The 22,959-nt window shown below is 41.2% G+C and overlaps 1 protein-coding gene across 2 annotated transcripts in view; it reads left to right on the top strand.

Moving 5' to 3' along the window:
• LOC140364429 (retinal-specific phospholipid-transporting ATPase ABCA4-like) overlaps window positions 1–22,959 on the top strand; it is a 55,086-nt gene that overhangs the window by 7,594 nt on the left and 24,533 nt on the right. For both annotated transcript variants that reach the window (XM_072450558.1, XM_072450557.1), the window contains exons 7-15: window positions 607–804; window positions 3,690–3,779; window positions 4,749–4,983; window positions 7,815–7,954; window positions 14,405–14,521; window positions 15,531–15,728; window positions 17,924–18,129; window positions 19,118–19,294; window positions 21,142–21,364. In XM_072450558.1, the coding sequence (XP_072306659.1) occupies window positions 607–804; window positions 3,690–3,779; window positions 4,749–4,983; window positions 7,815–7,954; window positions 14,405–14,521; window positions 15,531–15,728; window positions 17,924–18,129; window positions 19,118–19,294; window positions 21,142–21,364 (1,584 nt within the window). The remainder of the gene's footprint in view (window positions 1–606; window positions 805–3,689; window positions 3,780–4,748; window positions 4,984–7,814; window positions 7,955–14,404; window positions 14,522–15,530; window positions 15,729–17,923; window positions 18,130–19,117; window positions 19,295–21,141; window positions 21,365–22,959) is intronic.

Below are 22,959 nucleotides of genomic sequence, written 5' to 3'. Positions count from 1 at the left end.
GTTAGCATGTTCTTTATGCTATAGTTATCTGAATAACTGTTCATATGTTACGTTAACATACCAGACACTTACCACAGTTCTGTCTGTGCCTCATGTAGCTGAAGGTGTTAGCGTTAGCGTTAGCATACATACACCTATTCACCATGTAATCTGTTATTATTTTAAATTGCATTTCAAGATGAAATGTCTTTTCTTGGTCTTGGATTTTATCAAATTAATTTCCCCCAAAAATGCGACTTATACTCCAGTGCAACTTATGTTTTTTTCTTCTTTATTATGCATTTTTTGGCTGGTGCGACTTATACTCCAGTGCGACTTATATGTTTTTTTTCTTCTCTATTATGCATTTTTTGGCTGGTGCGACTTATACTCCTCTGCGATTTATAATTTTTGGTTATTTTGAATTAATAATGAATCAGACAATCCCAGGAATTTACATAATGTTGTTGTAAAGTGTGATTAAAAATACATTGCCAAAGCTGTCAGTTTTGCCGTATATATTCGTGTAGTATCTTCAGTGTGTGAGATAGATTATTGAATGTATAGAATAGGTTTTACAGCGTCAGCCGTCATTTACACATTTGTCATATTCTGTCCATATTCCAGTTTGCCTCTGGAGTCCCAGACCTCCATCTGAAAGACATTGCCTGCAGTTTGGACCTTTTAGAGCGATTTCTGGTGTTTTCGAGTCACAAAGGTCTCTACGCCGTCCGCAACGCCATGTGCATCCTCACCCCACAGAGGCTGCAGGTCATCGAGGACAAGTTCTACGCCAGTGTGGACTTCTTCAAGGTCTTCAAGCTGGTCAGTACACACATGTTTTTACAACACTTAAACACATACTACTACACGTTGTAGTAGTATATAATAGTGGCCATGAAAGCAATGAAAGTGGGCCAAAGTGATAGAATTCTAGAAATGTGTTTTAATGTGTGGTTCAAACACTGTGAGCTGGGTTAAATGTTAGTTAAGTAAGAGTAAAGTTAAGAGTAAATACGCAGCATGTGTGAATAATATGATACTGAGAGTTGATATAGCAAATGGCAACAATGGCTTTGCTCATGTATTTGTTCATTACATTCAATACAACTTCATTTTGACCCGTTCAGTTTCATTTGTCGGGATTGAAATCAACACAATATCAACTTTACTATGATATTGTAACTTTACTATGATATGTGCATATAACTGATGAAAATAGAGTGTTTATTTTATCATTATTAAAAAGTGTACTATCTTGTCTTACGCTAGCTGTTTTCATTTTTATTTCCCCCCCCCCATTCCTTATTAGGAAATGAGAGGTTTTGTCAATAGGAGTTTTTGTTTATAAAAGTTTTGTTAAGAGTTTTTCTATTAAGAGTGTCTGTCCTTTTCCTCTGTATCTACCTGCGTTGCAACAATGAAATTTCCCCATGTGTGGACAATAAAGGAATATCTTATCTTATATCAAAGCAATAATATGAAATAATAGTACTATGTTATGAATGATTTATTAAAAAAATATATAAACAACATAATTAACAATGCCGGGTGTGGATTAAGGACATGATGTGCTATATTAGTATTTACTTTGGATGGAGCTGAGGTTTGATGTCATGTCAACATCTTGTCAGGTGTGCCAAAAGCAAACTCGCAGCTACAGGCTGCGGGCCCCGGCCGAGAGACACATAAAAACCGCCAGCAGCTGTTAGTGGCTTGTGACTCACGTGAGAAGACAAATACTTCCTTTGTCAAAACAACTGTGGAGAAGAAGAATTTATATTGAGTTATTTTGTGTTGTCTTTGTGAAGTATTTGTTAGAAAAACACAGCAACCGCGTTAAAATGATACGTTTATAGCACATCTTGATCACAGGAACCTTGAAATTGAAGGGATTTCTTTTCTATTTGGACTGTAGAGTTTAAATTTAACTAAAAAAATGTATGTAATTTAAAGCTTTTATTCTGAGTTATAGGGTTTTGTGGTGCAGTTCACTCCTAAATTGAAAAATGTCAGAAAATGCCTGGGTCTCATGTCTTCTAATGCATATTGTTCTTGTTTTTTCTCCGATGTTGCATATTTGTGTCCATTAAAACCTTTTACACTCTCAGCCACTCATCATATCAAACGGTAAGAGCGGCTTTAATGCTCCTCGTTGCCTTAAGTAGACTCCGGTGAGAGTGAACTTGTGAAACACTGGCATTAGCCGCGCAGACAGACGTGACCTTTTTCTGTAATTAGCTCAGCGCAGACACACGCCTCTGTTTAGCGTAGACGGGAGGTAAACACCGTGAGCTGGCTCGGGATCAGCCTCAGAGACAATGAGAGGGCAACAGGCCAAAAGAGGCCTACTATTTTCCATCCGACTGACTGTAATCCACTTGAAATGCACCAATGAACATAAACTTGATTACGGGAGATGTAGAACGGACGGAAAATATAATTCCACCGTTACATGATCAGTTGTTTGTGTCGTATCACATGGAAATGTTCCATAACTATTATTTTTCTGTATTATTTTTTATTATTTGTTACGTTGGAAGAAGAATTTTGACATTTTTTTTCTACTGAATGACAATTAAAATCTGCTTTGATATGTTCAGGAAATCCATCTTTATATGATTTTTTTATAAGACGAATAATATGAAAATAACATAAAAAAACTTGATCAATCAATGTGAGGAAAAAAAGTGATAATTTTTTTGTATTTGCTCATATTGCCCAGGCCTAAATCACATTCATATTTGCCCAAAGCAGTAGAGTAGACCCCGATGCATCTTTCTTTCCCACATATTCAGAGAGTGAGGATGTGCAGAGGAAGGATGTCTTTTCCTGGTCCCTGCGCCTTGGCCTCGGTCTGCTTCCTGGACCTTTAGCCCATTGTGTTTGCAGTGAATGGGAGATCTCTGAGTAAACCCACGGATCCTCAGGAGAAAGCTACAGTCAGCAGATAAAGTTTCCCGCTGTTGAATGTGAATGGAGTGATTCAGTCATTTCCTTCCAGCCGGGTCTAACCGTTTAAACATACTGTGGACACAAGAGGTTTTTTGGTTGAGCATTCGGTTACATAGCTGTATATTTGTTCTGATTTGGTCAAGTTATGCAGTTTTTCTTAATTTAGTAAAAAAATCTATCGTGGATATTAAGGTTAGGTGAACTTTTATGATGAAAATACTGTATTTCTCATATTATGTGCATCGTATACAAGTCAATTGGTTCCTCATTTGTTCAGTAATCCATAACTTTCGGCCCAAACATTGTCCAAATGACCTGTGAACCCTTATACCATGTGGCACTTAGATTAAAATCAACCTATTCTTTATTTGAATGGAAAAGAACCGTATTTGAGTCATAGAACATCCCATAAAACCATCTATGACATGCACTTCAACCACAAACTACACATTGTATTTCAATAAAAGCTGCTTAACCTTTCATGTACAGTTAATCTGAATCAGATTTTATCATTACAATCATTGCTCCAATCAATAAAAAAAAAGATTATTAATACAGCCCCACTTTCTGCCCCTCAAAACCTATTGATACAAAGTAATAAATCACAAAACGTTACTAGTAAATCATGAAAAATGTGCTCTTTCTCCACATATTCAATTTGCCGATACAAATGTACTTGTTTCAATGATTTCCGTTCTGTTTTTTTCATAATCAAACACTGCAATTTAACAGTATATTACGTTTAATCTCGCCAGCTTCCCCGCGTGCTCGACAACCACTCCAGCGGCATCGACATTCGCCTGTGGGTGCGCGTCATCTCCGCCGTGACTGAAAAAGTGCGAGAGGTGAGTTTGAACCGTCCCAGCCTCATTCAGAAGTTCACCTCCCGCTATTTTTAGCCGGTCAGGAAACAGTTGCTTCCTCTCTCCCTGGTCTGTACGCCAAACGCAGACGGCGGGGGCATGTTCGGTGCGTACGAGGAAGGCTAAATCCAGAGTTGGCAATTCAGTCGCGTTCAAAACAGATTCATCAACAATCGGATGGAAACAGGACCAAAGCCTAAATAAACAAGTGAAATCTTCAATAATAGCTTGAATATGGTTTTCCTATCAGTCTTCATGGATACAGTTTGTTTTGGTGTACACACAATTGCAATCCTTATCATGCCTTTCATTAATTCATCTGTGATCTTTGTTTATTTTTTTCAAGTTACTACTATAAAAAGGAATATACCGTACATCAGTCAATTTAGCATTATGTTTAACCAGTAAACTTCAGTGATTGTCAAGTCGACATAATCTTTGTGCATTTAGTCATTCATTCATTCTTTATTTATTTTTTTCAATTTTGGGTTATTCACGTTAACATAAATGACCATCACAATCGAAAAGGAGCAGAGAGCAGATTTTTTTTAAATAAATATCTGCCCCTTTCTTGAAATTTTATACAACAAAAAAAACAAAAAAACAAATTGACCCTTGAATAATGAAGAGATTAAAACCTTGTGAGTCCAACGTTATATTGCAATGACAAGACTTCTTTTTTTACTTTTCCTGCATAATGACTGTGTAAAATGAGAGGTAAATTGTCATTTTTGTACAAGAACTTGCCAGAAAGGAAGGAAATACCAATAAACTTTCTGTAAAACTCTAGAATTTAGTCATTTAAACGTACAGTAAATCAATTTCAGAAACTCTAAATAGTTTACATGTCCTCTTAAAAGTGTGTCTTCCTTCTAAAGACAAAACTCAACAAAGCTTCCCCAAAAGCTCCATCACAACATTAACACTTGTGACGTTTGTCCTGCTCCACAGTTGTTCCAGAGGAGTAGTTCCCTGGAACTCCTGCAGGTTTTGACTCCTCTTTTCCAAAGCGACGTGTCCTTCAGAGAGGTGATGTCGGCGGCCTCCAGCCTGGTCTGCGGCTACACCGAGGGAGCCTTCTCCAGAGTCACCTCCTACAACTGGTACGAAGACAACAACTACAAAGCCTTCCTGGGCATCAGCAGCCGGAGCGCGCACGGGCAATACGCCTATGACAACAGCACAAGTGAGTGACACCTATGACAACAGCACGAGTGAGTGACACCTATGACAACAGCACGAGTGAGTGACACCTATGACAACAGCACGAGTGAGTGACACCTATGACAACAGCACGAGTGAGTGACACCTATGACAACAGCACGAGTGAGTGACACCTATGACAACAGCACGAGTGAGTGACACCTATGACAACAGCACGAGTGAGTGACACCTATGACAACAGCACGAGTGAGTGACACCTATGACAACAGCACGAGTGAGTGACACCTATGACAACAGCACGAGTGAGTGACACCTATGACAACAGCACGAGTGAGTGACACCTATGACAACAGCACGAGTGAGTGACACCTATGACAACAGCACGAGTGAGTGACACCTATGACAACAGCACGAGTGAGTGACACCTATGACAACAGCACGAGTGAGTGACACCTATGACAACAGCACGAGTGAGTGACACCTATGACAACAGCACGAGTGAGTGACACCTATGACAACAGCACAAGTGAGTGACACCTATGACAACAGCACGAGTGAGTGACACCTATGACAACAGCACGAGTGAGTGACACCTATGACAACAGCACGAGTGAGTGACACCTATGACAACAGCACGAGTGAGTGACACCTATGACAACAGCACGAGTGAGTGACACCTATGACAACAGCACAAGTGAGTGACACCTATGACAACAGCACGAGTGAGTGACACCTATGACAACAGCACGAGTGAGTGACACCTATGACAACAGCACGAGTGAGTGACACCTATGACAACAGCACGAGTGAGTGACACCTATGACAACAGCACGAGTGAGTGACACCTATGACAACAGCACGAGTGAGTGACACCTATGACAACAGCACGAGTGAGTGACACCTATGACAACAGCACGAGTGAGTGACACCTATGACAACAGCACGAGTGAGTGACACCTATGACAACAGCACGAGTGAGTGACACCTATGACAACAGCACGAGTGAGTGACACCTATGACAACAGCACGAGTGAGTGACACCTATGACAACAGCACGAGTGAGTGACACCTATGACAACAGCACGAGTGAGTGACACCTATGACAACAGCACGAGTGAGTGACACCTATGACAACAGCACGAGTGAGTGACACCTATGACAACAGCACGAGTGAGTGACACCTATGACAACAGCACGAGTGAGTGACACCTATGACAACAGCACGAGTGAGTGACACCTATGACAACAGCACGAGTGAGTGACACCTATGACAACAGCACGAGTGAGTGACACCTATGACAACAGCACGAGTGAGTGACACCTATGACAACAGCACGAGTGAGTGACACCTATGACAACAGCACGAGTGAGTGACACCTATGACAACAGCACGAGTGAGTGACACCTATGACAACAGCACGAGTGAGTGACACCTATGACAACAGCACGAGTGAGTGACACCTATGACAACAGCACGAGTGAGTGACACCTATGACAACAGCACGAGTGAGTGACACCTATGACAACAGCACGAGTGAGTGACACCTATGACAACAGCACGAGTGAGTGACACCTATGACAACAGCACGAGTGAGTGACACCTATGACAACAGCACGAGTGAGTGACACCTATGACAACAGCACGAGTGAGTGACACCTATGACAACAGCACGAGTGAGTGACACCTATGACAACAGCACGAGTGAGTGACACCTATGACAACAGCACGAGTGAGTGACACCTATGACAACAGCACGAGTGAGTGACACCTATGACAACAGCACGAGTGAGTGACACCTATGACAACAGCACGAGTGAGTGACACCTATGACAACAGCACGAGTGAGTGACACCTATGACAACAGCACGAGTGAGTGACACCTATGACAACAGCACGAGTGAGTGACACCTATGACAACAGCACGAGTGAGTGACACCTATGACAACAGCACGAGTGAGTGACACCTATGACAACAGCACGAGTGAGTGACACCTATGACAACAGCACGAGTGAGTGACACCTATGACAACAGCACGAGTGAGTGACACCTATGACAACAGCACGAGTGAGTGACACCTATGACAACAGCACGAGTGAGTGACACCTATGACAACAGCACAAGTGAGTGACACCTATGACAACAGCACGAGTGAGTGACACCTATGACAACAGCACGAGTGAGTGACACCTATGACAACAGCACGAGTGAGTGACACCTATGACAACAGCACAAGTGAGTGGACTAAATCAAGATAAATTGCACTGTGAAACTTGTATCAATGTCAAAATGAGTTTCGAAACCAGAATTGAACAAATGAATAAGTTAAACCAGGACTTAAGTCAGTCAGAACTGGCCTAAAGCTGCATTTATTTAGGTAATAGTACTCTGCAAACAAAAAAGATCTGTCTTATTGTGTAGAAACCTGTCAACCCTGAAGTGTAGACCTCTTTAAACGTGTGCAAACGGTCTAATTGTATTCTGAAAAGGTTTTAAAATGTGCAGACGGAACGGAATCCTTATTTGTAACATATGACAGCTGTAAATAAGATTGTTATTTTTATTATAAGAATATAAGAGGTTTTTACAAGAGTTTATTTATTTATCTGTTTCTTTATTATTATACTTCTGTACCTAATCTGTGTTGCAACATTGAAATGTATCCATTGTGGGACAAATAAAGGTTATCTTATCTTATCTTAAAACATAAACTATAAATTTACCATTGCAATACTACTCTAACTACTATGATTCCAACATTATGCAGCCCTAGAACCTCCATTGAGAATCCTTGCATTAAAGTCATTAGTAGTATAACCAGTGCACTTTATCTGTCTCTAAAATGTATTTCTAGCCTCTTTCTGTAACGACATGATGAGAGAGCTGGAGTCAGACCCTGCAACAAGGATCATGTGGAAGTCAGTGAAGCCAATGGTGATGGGAAAAATCCTTTACGCGCCCAACTCTCCGGCCGTCAGAAAGATCATCAAAAATGTACGTGTCAAAAGATAGTACATGCACAGTTTATTTAAAATGACTCAAAGGTACTTCAGAAATCAGAAAAAGGTTTATTGCCAATGAACAGAAGTCACAAACATAAGAACTTGCTTTGGTGATTCGGTGTAACATAAAGCAATGAAGATGATAAAACAACCTATATAACATCAAAAAAGAGCATGCTATGGAGAACAACTATTTAAATCTACTATGGGATCAAAATAAAAATAAAAATAGGCTTACTATACACACATTTTACTGTAAAATGTGTGTATAGTAAGCCTATTTTTAGTGAAAGAAAGAAAGTGAACAGTGCAGCGAGTGATTGTGTGATTGCTTTAGATTCTGCTCATGAAACTTAGAGGGAGAAATAAATATCCTCCATCAATTAGAACGTGTTTATCAGAAGAAAAACAAAGGATTTTGACTGTTTTGTCAAAAATGTAATTTCACGGTTGCCTGTTAATTTACATGGACAAATCTGAACCAAGTGTGGGAGAATTTGACCAATGCAGCCCAAGATTTATAAGCAACAATCATGTATTCTGATGATGTTTCCTTCGTCTTCGACATAAACCACGGCTCGCTTGTTTAAAACTCCTCTATTATGGTCAATAAGTTAAAAAGAAAACCCTGCCAAACCTCCCAAGACTCCCTCCGAGTTTGACTCAGTTGACGCCACACTTCAACACATTTTGTCCCAAAAAAGCGGATCAGCTTTCCTCGGGGCCATGTCCAGCTCTTTGTGCGCGGATGTTTGATACGTGCCTCTCAATGCCCTATAGGGAATGGCCAGTCACGGATGGCCGAGTCGCTATGGAGGCGCACAAGCTGATCGGCTGTAGTGACTAGTGCACAGTCCAGTGGCGCCATAGCTTTTCGCTGTTATGTAAGCAGCGGAGTCTGTCCTAAAAGGCCTGCGCACAAAGAAAACCACACACTCAAGTTTCCTCTTTTCCGACCTGTAATGCCCTCTTTGTTTCTCTCTCTCTCCGAGATTTGGGGAAGAGATTGGGATCTTAATTGCACCGAGAGAGTAGTGGCTGAGAGGTTAATCTGTTGCGTTAAAGCTTGTAAACATAGACTATAAAGGAGCTTTGTTTTCCACAGCGCATGGCTTTTTTTTTCCATAAGTAACATACCTATATCTACACATTTACTGGATAATGTTGTGTTATTTTTTGGCTTTTTTTATGGGACGGCGGCTCCTGCAACTCAACTCATCCTATCACTGCTTCTTATCATCCACTTTTAAACAGTCATTCATCTTCTTGCTAGGCTGCCTTTAATGGAAAAAGTGCAGAGGGAAGAGAAGACAAGTTATGTAAGAAGCACCAGCACTTAAGGGAGGGCAATGAGAATTTGTGAGGATTTTCCGATGACAAAATGAGCTAAAATGTGCCTGAAAAAGGTTCAGGTTCAAATATTGCACCAAAAGAGAATGGACCATAAAATTTAACATAAAAGTGCAGAAATATCACCTCATTTAGAAGATTACGGATTGTTTTTAACTTGCATTTTTAACCTGCTTTTACAGAAAATCTAAATTGTTTAGTACTTGACTAAATATATTATTTTTTGTCCAGAATTATTTGATCATTTCTACACAGTATGTGGCATCAGTATTATACACGTAATTCCCCCTCTTTGTGTAGTAACGATTTCCTTAACTCAACTTTCAAGGCTGACTATATTTTTTGTTTTATTAGATTTATTCTAAAACTTTTTTCTTTGCCTGGAACAAAATGTTGCAGAGTTTGTCGCCTTGGAAAACCCCAGGAATAAAAGAGCCAATCAAAATGCCAAAATTCTGATGAATACATCTGTTTTTGCACATTCTGTACTTTTTTCTACAAGGTCTCCCCAAAATGTTTCTCTTTTCCAACAATGTTACTCGGGAAGTTTGTAATATGTGTCAATAATTTACTAAACGCCGGCCTAATTACTGTTCTCACTCATCTATAGAATGTCCCGGACTGTCTTCTTACTGTCGGACACCCTCGCTGTTTTTAACTCCTTCTGGGAATGAGGAAGCTCTCTGTGGTGGGAACCTGCCTGGGATTCACTGGCCACGCTGAATGCACTGGGCCTAGTTTTCACCAACCGCCTCCATTGTCACCCGGGGCCCCATTGTCCTCATTGTCACCCAAAATCAGACACACACAAGAGGAAGGCGTTTAATTGGGTGTACTCTTAAGCGCTTTCATCCCCCACTGCACATGCCTGAATACCAAAATAGCCAGTAGTGAATGCGGCCAGGGCAAAACACTGTAGTACAACATGCAAAGTGTCTTAGTACATGATTCAAAGTGTTATTGCATGTGTGGTATTCATTTGAGAGTGATATTGATTGAACTTTCACAATAAAACATGGAGTACTTGCATTATTTGGGTCAGGTGCGCCACGTATGAAGCTATAATAGGTGTAATGTTTTCTTAAAATATAAATCATTCAAAACAATCAGAATTATTACATTATTTCAACCTCAAACAAAGGTTTAACGCGCACAGAGATAAAACTGTATCGTTTTTGTCTGTGCTTTTAATTGCAGTCCGGTTGTAATGTTCGACAAGTCTTTTATTTTAGTGTAAAGGTCTGTAGTTTGTTTTTTTGTGATGTCCAGGTTACTCTTGATTTATGTCTAAAGTATAAAGACAATGTCCTCTTTACTGTGAGCGGGCTTGCATCTCCACAAACCTGACTCATATCTGGGCAGGGAAATCCACAGTATGGCATAAAACCTATCTATCTGCATGGAGAAAGTTCTGAAGTGTGGATTTAACTTTCTATTTTCAACGAAATTACCTCCAGAAACTGTTCCTACATATGAATAAATAGGCTACAGTCTGTTTACACGTTGTACTTTTTGTCATTTATTGAGTTACTGTTTGGATGACTACTCACTACTTCTTCCTGCTTCACAATAGTCACTCTCTCTGTAATTATGTATCAGTTTGACACCAGCCCTGGAGTGTTTTGTGGTAGGTGGCTGCTTATCTGGACAGGCCCGCAGGAACGCTGCTCCGTGTGTGAGAATTCGCCTGTTGTCTTTGCAAATCCTGTTTTTACGGGCGGTTTAATGTGGGAACGGTATGCAGCGGCAGATTAGACGTGTGACAGTTTGTGCGCTCGACATTGAGAGTGACGCAAGGTCAAAGTGATCGGTCATATCGGGGTTTGTGCTTTATCTGCGAAATACAGTGGTTTTCGATATGTGGCGGGCGAGGGGAAAGTATATCGACGTGGATTCTAGAAGGGAGCACAATTTAAAAGGTCGCACTGTCAAATGGCAAAGACGGTTCCCTCAAAACTCTACTGTGGGCTTCTTCTGCTACACATTTGGATAGATAAAACATGATTTATTTATTTTAACTCTAATCTTGCTGTATATTTGCAAACTCCCTCCGTTTTTTATCTGGTTCACATGCAAGTTTGTTATTATTAAGCTTGATATGAGTCTATTCTAGTCCAGATTCAGGCTTGGTTTAGTCTGGATTCAGGCCTTGTCGCAGAGAACCCTAACCCTGCGCACAAAGAAAACCACACACTCAAGTTTCCTCTTTTCCGACCTGTAATGCCCTCTTTGTTTCTCTCTCTCTCCGAGATTTGGGGAAGAGATTGGGATCTTAATTGCACCGAGAGAGTAGTGGCTGAGAGGTTAATCTGTTGCGTTAAAGCTTGTAAACATAGACTATAAAGGAGCTTTGTTTTCCACAGCGCATGGCTTTTTTTTTCCATAAGTAACATACCTATATCTACACATTTACTGGATAATGTTGTGTTATTTTTTGGCTTTTTTTATGGGTCGCACTGTCAAATGGCAAAGACGGTTCCCTCAAAACTCTACTGTGGGTTTCTTCTGCTACACATTTGGATAGATAAAACATGATTTATTTATTTTAACTCTAATCTTGCTGTATATTTGCAAACTCCCTCCGTTTATATCTGGTTCACATGCAAGTTTGTTATTATTAAGCTTGATATGAGTCTATTCTAGTCCAGATTCAGGCTTGGTTTAGTCTGGATTCAGGCCTTGTCGCAGAGATACTCGAAAGCCAAATTGTTTACACGGCCGTAGTTGGTTTAACTTTTCTTCTGTAGAGCTTCCCTTATAAAAGACAATTAAATATACATCCTCTTTCTTAATTTGCCACAGCATTGCCAGAGACTTTTTGCTCACTGTGGCATGTTTGGACTGAGAAGGTGATCGGCTGCCGACGTCCATCTCTGCAGGACATGTACGTCTTCAGGGCTCTGGGACGAGAAGGTCGGATCACAGCCTTCTCACCCTGGACATGGACTATTTGAGCCACTCCCCTCAGGCAGGAGGCCACTCCCCTCAGGCAGGAAGCCACTCCCCTCAGGCAGGAGGCCACTCCCCATCCAGACCAGAACCACTTTAACAATACTCTACCAATACTATTCACACACTGTTCAATTTTCGACCATCTGTACATTTTTGTGTACGTACTGAGACCAAGTTTATTTCTATTTTATTTTATTTGTAAATTCTTAATTTGTGCATATTTTGATTTTTTTTTTTTAGACGTTACTATTATTAGGCCCGAGCGCCACAAGCTGGCGAGAGGCCTATTAATCTCGTAAGGCTGCGAAAGTGCACACGTAGTGCGCACGAAATCGAGCGCGAAGCGCTCGCCCACTCCCAAACACTCACTAACGCACTCCTTCACTCACGCACGCCCTGTGCATACTAATTAGTAGTAGGAAAATGGAACATTACCGTTGTAAACGGGCGAAGCCCGTGCAAAAGTGCGCACTAAACAAGCACTTTACATTGAGATGACGACCGCGAAGCGGTCGTCATCCCCATATAAAGCACTCATTTGCGCTAAGTAGCTCAGGAATACGTTCCCCATCTCTTGCATGTTCCGTGCATATAAGCATGTAATGCAAAAATTGAACATTATTACTGTATAGAGGGCCAAAAACACAAAGTGGGCGGAGCCCACTCAAAATTAACGAAAGTACCCGTCAGTGACCAGGGACCCACACCATGAGGTAGGAAAGCGCTCGCGCTTTCCGAAAATGTATAGTTTATGATATTTGAAAAAATGGGAAACATTGTTTTCGCATCGGAATATTATTCTTTCTTTCTTTCTTTCTTCTCGGGACCAACCCCCCTATTTTTCACCCAGTGAACATTGACGAAAAGTCACAAAAATTTGCACACCTCTAAAAATCGTGCCTCTCTACATTCTGGCTATTTCCCTTTTCTAAAATAAAAAAATTGGCGCGTCAGCGCCCCCAAATGTACCAAAAATGCATTGAGAGATGGGAAATGACCCAAAAAAAATCTGATCGTAGAATCATGAAATTTGGCGCAGAGGTAGATGGTGACAAGAGAAGTAAAAAATATTATTACGGCAACGCCGTCCGCCCAACCAAATGTCGGCCATATTGCTTCAAAAATGGCTAAGCATGACTTCGGAGTTTTTCCAAACGTCGTACTTTTACGAACTCCTCCCAGGGCGTTGGCCCTAAAAAGCTGAAATTTGGTGAAAATGCTACTGAGGAGTGGGACATCAAAAGTTATTCAAATTACATCGATACCTCTCACGGTCTCTGTGCGGCAAAGCCGCAAACTGTAGCAAGAATTTCAGAAATCTCCCAAATTTTACATTTCTGCCGTTTGCGCAGATAAAGTCCGAATTGCGTCAAATTAGAATCAGTTGTTAAACTCTTTGCCCTAAACCTACTTGAAGTGAAATAAATTCATTTGGAGTCACAGCGCCCCCTACAGATTTTACATGGAGGTTAAATGTTTAGTTTTGCGAAATTATATGAAATCTGACACACAACTCAATTTTAGCATCCCCATCAAAAAAGTCAATGAGACCCATGTCATAATTGTTATGGCGTTGCCGTAACGATGACCGAAACCTTCCATGTTATTCCAATGGGGAAATCGCCAGGACATGTTTACACTTTAGACTTTCACAAACTCCTCTTAGGGCGTCAGCCCTATTAACCTGAAATTTGGTGAGACTCATCTTCAGGGGTGGACCATCAAAAGTTATCCACATTTTTATTCAAAGAGTCACGGTGTCTGTGCGGCAAAGCCGCACATTTTGCCAAGAATTAAAAATAAAATTGCTTTTTGGTGGTTAAACAAAGGGGGGAAGATGTGACAGCGTCACAGATTCAGCAGTAGGCGTACTAAAAGGACAATTGGGGCGCGTTAGCGCCCCCACCTCTTGCGGCGTGGCGAGGGCCGATCATTGCCGCTTGCGGCTATATTTATTATTATTATTTTATTAGTCATTGTTTTATGTTGCATCTTAACACCAAAAGTTCCTATGTTTGTGAACAGCAATAACGGCAATAAACCTTTTTCTGATTCTGATAATAAAATGATCATTGGTTTGGCCAGTTTAAAGTCACAATTTTAATTTCCCTAAAGTAAATGCGGTGATCGTCCCTTCCAGGGCAACACTACGTTTGAGGAGCTGGAGAGGCTGAGGATTTTGGGGAAGGCCTGGGAGGAAGTGGCTCCACAAATCTGGACTTTCTTCCAAGATGGCGTCCAGGTCAAGATGCTCCGGGTACGAAACGCATCTTTGACACAACACTTTCACTTCATGACGACTTTTAAGTTAGTAATTAAATCTAATCAAGACATTTAGATTGCTGTTTTTGATTCAATAAAATGGGCCAGAATGACAAATACGCTACTGTATAATTAATTCCTATTCCCATCTATGAAAAAAATCACCTTAATGTAGAGACAAACTATCATCTTTGTGTCTGATCTTCTTTTTGTTTGTTCTTCTGATGTCTCGAAGATTGATTACATTGTTATTTTAAGCTGATCTTTTACCCGAAACCTATTTCTGTCGAAGTTTCCAGTTTGAACCTTTCAAATCTGTCACCGCTTCCCCTTTTCAATTCATCGTATTCGTTCATGTTGATCTTTTGTCCAAACTATTTCAAGACCAAACCATTTTTGTCCCAGTTTTCCAGGATCCATCACACCTTTCCTGTCAATGTCGGCTACTATTCCACCCTTGACTTTTTCCACTTTCACACTCTGCTCCCTCTCTCTTTTGTTCTTTGATGAAATGACTTTGCAACTCGTAACAGAAGTTGCTTTGTCAGAGGTACATCATGTGAGGGGGTCCAGAACCTGCTTGTCTTCATAGAACTATTATTGCTTTCTCTGGAATGTTTTAAAGTATGGCATTAAACTCTCCTAACTTACTTATTATCACTTACTATTGTATTATCACTCATATAACTACCTTGAAAAACATGCATTTTTCTGTAACTCTCTCATGTATCTGCTTATTTTCTATTTCTTATAACATATATAGCTATTTATATTCATGTAGATATTTTTACAATCATAATAATTCAATTCATATTTGCTCAAAATAACAGTTAAGTTGGAAATCTGGACTACTAACTCACCAGATTTAACCATACTTAACCATAATAATGAATATTGATGAATACAGATTCTCTTGCATTTCATCTTCATGTTATTTCCCACATTCCCAGGATTTAAATGAATTCAAAAGATGTAATTGTTTATTTTTGGTGTCTTCGGTCCAGGACACCATGTACAATCCTTCCGTGAGGGATTTTATTGACAGGAGTTTCGAGGAGGCGCCATTTTCCTCCAAACACATCCTCAACTTCCTGCACAACGGTCCGCCAGACGAGCGGCTCGAAGGGGCTCCAAACTTTGACTGGCGAGATGTTTTCAATCTCATCGATAAAGTTATTCAAATGCTCAACCACTACGGGGACGTGAGTATCGTTTTGACGCTGAAGTAGCTATATTTAGGCTCTGATTTGGGGAAACATTGACAGAAACGACCATTTTTTTTGCAGAAATGTGCCGAAACGTGCCTGTAAATGTTGGTATACATCTTGGTTCAGGTTATGCAAAAAATAAATGGACCACAAAAGCAGAAATTACACTCGTTTGGAAGTTTTTTATCCTTGCTTGGACATTATTTTGATCATATTTTGAATAGCTTTAAAGCAACAACAAGAACGAGAACCTTTAACGTGACAGAAAGCTTGGCTACGGGTATTTTTTGGGAAAGTTATCTTATCAAAAGCATCCAACTTGGCCATTAAAACGATGTTCCAAGTTTAAACAAGGTGTGAACGATCTTTGTTTGGACATTTGAAGTATCTTTTATCATGTGGGACAGCGAGGAATGCGGCCTATTTCGCACCCTGCACCTAAAAATGCCAAGTTCAAGGGCAGGCCCATTCACCAAATAATCCCCGTCTTTAGGGATTTCAATACAGACGGTTGTGTAACTCTTGTGTGCTCAAACCAGCTCCTAATGTGAAGCGAACATTTAGAAAAGTGCTGAAAAAATGGGGAATAAACGCACAGGTGCCAATGAGAAAAAAAATGACTCGTTTGTATCTTTTTGTCGAGTATTTGGGATAAAAACGGCATGTTCTTCGCTCCGCGGTCTTCTTTGTGCAAGTGGGTTTGAAACAATGTCAAATTTGGGCCCCTTGCCTGCGCCGGCTAATCGGGATGAGGCCTATCGCGCTGGGGGGTGACACGGGGGGCACCTGGGGGCATTGATGGGTGGATTTGTGGATGGTTGGTGCGGTTTTAGTGTTTTTGTCCAAGTTGAAGCTTTACAGCACTTGAGTGTGACGAGTGTAGTGGGAACGATTGGGGCCGATTAGTTACAGCTGTCACTCCGAGGTTCTGTATGGAGCGGTCACAATGAGCGCAGGGCTTGACGGCTGGCCTGCTGGCCCGCGCTGGCCTGCTGGCCCGCTCGTATGTACGTGGCATGTGTGTGGCATTTATGGGGTCGTGGAATGTAAGAGGGGCATTTACAGTTTTTACAGAATTAACCCTTTTTGGTTTACTGTATTTTTTCTGGTCATGTCACATGTTTTAGTAAAGTATAGATAGATTTCTCAACAAAAAAACGACTTTAAGATCTTTTGAACACTTTACTCATTGCCCAATAATAATAATACAATAAAAATAGACTTAATAATACAACATTCACAGAAAAATAATGCTTATATGTCAGTGTACTTTGATATACCGGCACTAGTGTTGTCACGGTACTGAAATGTCAAACTCAATTTCAATACTAAAGAATATATTTTATTTTTTTGTTTAAATAATAAAATGAAAAAAAAACATGTTTTATTTGTTCAAGCCTTTAAACATTTTCTTTCTTTCTTTCTTTCTTTCTTTCTTTCTTTCTGTTTTAAAATGATTTTCTGGCCCATAGGCTTTATTAGACAGAAGAAGACAGTTTTAAATGGGGGATGAGAGAGGGGAGAATATGCAGCAAATAGTCAGAGTCTGGAATTGAACTCGACCACCGGGCAGCGCGCTTTTAAACATTTTCAACACAAAATAATAGTACCGTCTTTATTAAACACTGTGAACTTATTCTCGTTCTGATGAAGCTTAATATACTTTTAAAACTGTTCAGGAAAGGTCACATTTGTTCCTGTTATTGGAATTTTTTCGTATCAATACTGTAGTCTAGTTTCGATACTAGTTTTAGTATCAAAAAGTATCTGAGTTATGATACTTTTGACAATCCTAGCAAAGACCACGCCCCTACAACAACTTAGATAATGAGTTGGATAATAAGTAAATGGTATGTGATTGGTCAAATATGCCAGCAGGTGCCTCCACCAACGTCATAACTCTTTGCCTCAATGATTCTACCTTAATACAGTCAGTTTATTGTGCAAATGTCTGTCCATCACAGCAAAAATGTAATGCACAAGTGAAGTGACTATATTTTCATATCCGAGTCATGCTGCAGCTCTAAACGTTCCACAACTACAACTACCAAACTGACTCATTCTAGCAGTTACTCACTTTACTATAGGTGAGTCACAACTGTTGTATCACGATTATTGCTGTTGAGTCCGAACATTTCAGACGAGTTACATCATCGCTGTACAGTTGGGTTTTTGTTTTGTCGTTTCAGTGTGTGCAGCTGGATAAGTTTGTGCCCATGCCGGATGAAGACGCCATCACTCACCGAGCCTTGAACCTTTTAGACGAGGGCAAATTCTGGGCTGGACTGACTTTCACCAACATGTTTTCATGGACCAATCATGTCCCGCCTCACGTCATGTTCAAAATACGCATGGACATTGACTCGGTGGAGCGCACCAATAAGATCAAGGACAGGTGAGGTCATTTTACTGGTCGTGTAACTCACAAAATAGTGTTTATCAAATTCTCAATGATCAGCTTGAGTCTTTTCTACACTAAAACTGATGGTAGGTGAATGTGGACCAGTGGATTCACTCTGTCACTGCATCCGAAACATCTGTGTGTGGATGTAAAACAACTTTCTCCAACTAAACTCAAGCAAGACTTTGGGCCATAAAAAGGAGAAAGTGTTAGCAGTCACCTCCAGTCTCTCACTCTAACACCTACAAATCAAGTAAAAAATGTAACATCAGCAGCTTTTTAGCCCCAGAAGAACATTGCTCAAAATCAAAGTGTCAAAATCAGATAAATGTACAATAGTGTGTGTATGAAAGAGAGTGTGTTGTGAGAGTGAATGCGGGACAACGTATAATTTGCCCGTAGCGACAATCTAGCGTGTTTACAGCATCATAGATAAATCTGTGTACTTAAACATGGGGAATCAGCGTTCCAGTTTCATGGAGTTCAAATCTTGCACAGTCCAACTGAGGTCGTGAGACAAGCCCCTGCGCTGGCAGTGATTAAGGCTGGGCTAAAACAGTTCGGTTTGTGCATATGATTTTTACATTTTTACATTTTACAGATACATTTTTATATGATTTTTATAATTTTGGATGTACTTGTATTGCGATTTTAATGTGTTTTTTATGATAAACATTGATTCATTGATTATTGATTGAAAATAACCAAAAACTTAGTATTTTCTTAATGTTAAACGGCACAGATTACAAGCCTTAAGATTGAAAGCCATCTTTAATCAAAATTTAAAAAGAATCAAACATTTACATGGATCAAAACAAGGGGAAATTACATCCTGGCCAGTGCCAATAAATAGTTTAGTATTTCTGCTTAATTTTACTCAAGCTGAGTTTACTCAAAATGTATGCCAAATCATCAATAAAATGTACTGCTACTTTTTCACCTTCATTTGTTACTGTTAACTATTCAAATAACTGTATTGCAGGTATTGGGATCCCGGCCCCAGGGCGGACCCCATGGATGACCTACGCTACGTTTGGGGGGGCTTTGCCTACCTCCAAGACATAATAGAGCACGGCATCATAAAGACTCACACAGGAAAGGAGTGGCCGATGGGCGTGTACCTCCAGCAGATGCCGTATCCTTGTTATGTAGATGACCTGTAAGTGAAACAAGGCTTTTAGGGTTGTTTGATTTGTTCTAGCGCTTGTTCCCGTGGGTTACAGGGGCCTGTCCTAGTGACTTTCCCAGTAGACAACTCATAAAAACACATAAATATTCAGACAAAAGACAAAAAGTGTTACAATGATGTGAAATACTTGAATAACTCAATGTGCACATAATAGATGCATCATTTTTGATTTGCTTTTTTGAAGATAAAGGACGTTCTTCAGGTCCCATGTGGTCTTCTCTGTCGTCCAGCCTAACGTTTCTTCTTTTTCATCTTCTTCATGCTGGTGGCTTCTGGATAGTCTTCATCATCTGAATCTTCAGTAATTGCCACGGACTGAAAATCGTCTCTTCTTTGTCTTCTCAGCCTTTGGTTTGAGCTCTGCCAGTTTGTACTTCTGATTTTTTTCTTCTTTTTTTGGACTGGGCCTCCTCTTCCTGCACAGAGGTTTTCTTCTTCTGACTTTTTCTTGTCCTTTCTCCTCTGTTCATCCTCCTCGGGTCAAGACGAATGGACTTTCAGAATCCTTAACTGCAGTTGTCTGTGTTGTTGGATTTAAGATAAGATAAGATTAGATTATCCTTTATTGTCCCACATGGGGAAATTTCATTGGTGCAATGCAGGAAGATACAGAGGTAGATACAGAAGAAAAGAACAGATCACTTATAGGAAGTCTGAAAAACACTTTCAGTAGAAGATCTCCTATAAACAAAAACTCCCATAGACAAATAAATAAATAAATACATAAATACGATTGCATGTGATCACGACAGTAATTGCACATGAATAGGTGTCACGACAGCACATAGATTGCACATGATTTGGGGCCTGTTCTTCTTTCTTTTCTCAGGCTTTTTGCTGCTGGGGGCAGTCATATTTTGTATCTGCTCTGGCTGGGATGGCTCACCCAAGGTCAGAACATCCGCTGTATCATTGTATCAAACTGACTTCATCCTGGGCTTCATTGACAGCCTCCTCCTCTGCAGAGTTCATGACGAAGATCGTCCTGGTCACTGTGGGGCGCCTCAGTTCCAGTCTGTGTTGTCAGACTTGTGGTTACATTCTCAGGATTGAAAACTTGGGCCTGGGATGGCTCATCTACACCGGTCAGGAATCCTCAGCATCAGCCGGTGTTTCATTTTCAGATTTGGCCATCTCGTGTCGTTGGGCTCAGATAAACTGTTCTCTTCAGCCGCCCCTGAACCACAGACTGACGGTGCGTTCGGTGACACCTCTTCAGTCGTGTTACTGTTGTTCCTTAGAATTTGACCTTCCGGAGCTTCAGTTTTGGACTCCGAAGTCTTGCACCCGTCTGGACCTCTGCGTTCTGAGTCCGTGTCCTGTTGAAGTCTCTTTAGAAACTGGAACCGCCTCAATTCCCTCATCAGTTGGCTTCTTTGCCTTCTTTGTCCTGTTTCTCTTTCTCTCTTTTGCTTGTCTTCTCTTCAGGGAGTTTAGCTAAAGTGTCTTGTATCATTGGTATTTCTCATTGCAGTGTAGTCTTCAGCTTGCATTACAGACTGAGCTGGTTCTTCCTCATCCACAGTCACAGAAGCGTTCTCTATAATCTCTAACTCTTGAGAATCCCCTGCTGTGACGGTTACAATGGCGTGGTAGACATGAGATGGTTGTTCTACTGATCAGTTTTGCAAAAATGAATCGGCTAACTCTGCATGTCATGTCATTTCGAGAAACAGAGACATTTTAACACATTTCAATCAATGCTATATTGCGATTGCTTTCTTTAGACATAGCCTGCGGTAGTCTCATTCAATCAAAACATGATTCAGTATTAAAGTCAACACATGTGGATGAATCATGACTTGAATCCTGTCCAGGTTCATGCTGACGCTGAATCGCTGTTTCCCGGTCTTCATGGTGCTGGCCTGGGTCTACTCTGTGTCCATGATGGTTAAAAGTATCGTCTTGGAGAAGGAGCTCAGGCTGAAGGAGACGCTGAAGGCCGCGGGCGTCACAAACAGTGTCATCTGGTCCACGTGGTTCATCGACAGTTTCCTCATGATGGGCACCAGCACGGCTCTGCTCACTGCTATCATCATGGTGAGAGATATGAATGTACACACACACACGCACGCACGCACGCACAGACACACACACACACACACACACACACACGCACGCACGCACAGACACACACACGCACACACACATGAACACGCACGCACACGCACACACACATGAACACGCACGCACACACACATGAACACGCACGCACACACACATGAACACGCACGCACACACACATGAACACGCACGCACACGCACACACACATGAACACGCACACGCACACACACATGAACACGCACACGCACGCACGCACAGACACACACACAGACACACACACACACACACACACACACACAGACACACACACACACGCGCACACGCACACACACATGAACACGCACGCACACGCACACACGCACGCACAGACACACACACGCACACACACATGAACACGCACACACACATGAACACGCACGCACACGCACACACACATGAACACGCACGCACACGCACACACACATGAACATGCACGCACACGCACACACACATGAACACGCACGCACACGCACACACACATGAACACGCACACGCACACACACATGAACACGCACACGCACGCACGCACAGACACACACACAGACACACACACACACACACACACACACACAGACACACACACACACGCGCACACGCACACACACATGAACACGCACGCACACGCACACACGCACGCACAGACACACACACGCACACACACATGAACACGCACACACACATGAACACGCACGCACACGCACACACACATGAACACGCACGCACACGCACACACACATGAACATGCACGCACACGCACACACACATGAACACGCACGCACACGCACACACACATGAACACGCAGACGCACGCACGCACAGACACACACACACACACAGACACACACACACACCGCACACGCACACACACACACACATGAACACGCACGCACACGCACACACACATGAACACGCACGCACACACACATGAACACGCACACGCACGCACGCACAGACACACACGCACGCACAGACACACACACACGCGCACACGCACACACACACACACACATACACGAACACACATGAACACGCACGCGCGCAGGCAGGCAGGCAGGCAGGCAGATTCATTTTGTTGACACATTAGGTAGATAGAGTTTGGATATTTTGTTTTTGAATAAACTAGATCTGGCGTAAACATTCTAATATTGCTTTGATTTTTTTAACCTAAAGCTTTATGAAAAATCAGGCTTTGAATTCGATAAATCAAATCCTTAAGTACATTCTGTCAAAATCTTGTTAGGTATAATATTAAAACGTTTGGTGAGTGTTGGTGCTACTTTATGTGGTGATCTTTATGTCCACACGGGATAAAAATGCATTTTAAGAAATGGTCTTTGAAGTTACAATGTTACATTGAAATCTGTGGCTGTAAGTGGATTAAATAATAATAAATTAGGAGCAGATTGGACAATTTTATAGTTTCCACATGAAAGCCTATTTGTTGCCTACAGTGAGGTCCATGTTGAAGATTATAATACTCTACTCAGACCCAAGAATGGTAAATTTGGTCTAAAAGTGGCAAACCTAACAT

Source organism: Eucyclogobius newberryi, unplaced genomic scaffold (genome assembly GCF_026437365.1).
Source record: "Eucyclogobius newberryi isolate DKJ021-1_F unplaced genomic scaffold, fEucNew1.0.hap1 SCAF_18, whole genome shotgun sequence".
Classification (NCBI taxonomy): domain Eukaryota; kingdom Metazoa; phylum Chordata; class Actinopteri; order Gobiiformes; family Gobiidae; genus Eucyclogobius; species Eucyclogobius newberryi.
Note: the sequence above shows the minus strand (reverse complement) of the source record. Positions and strands in the feature narration are given on the sequence as shown.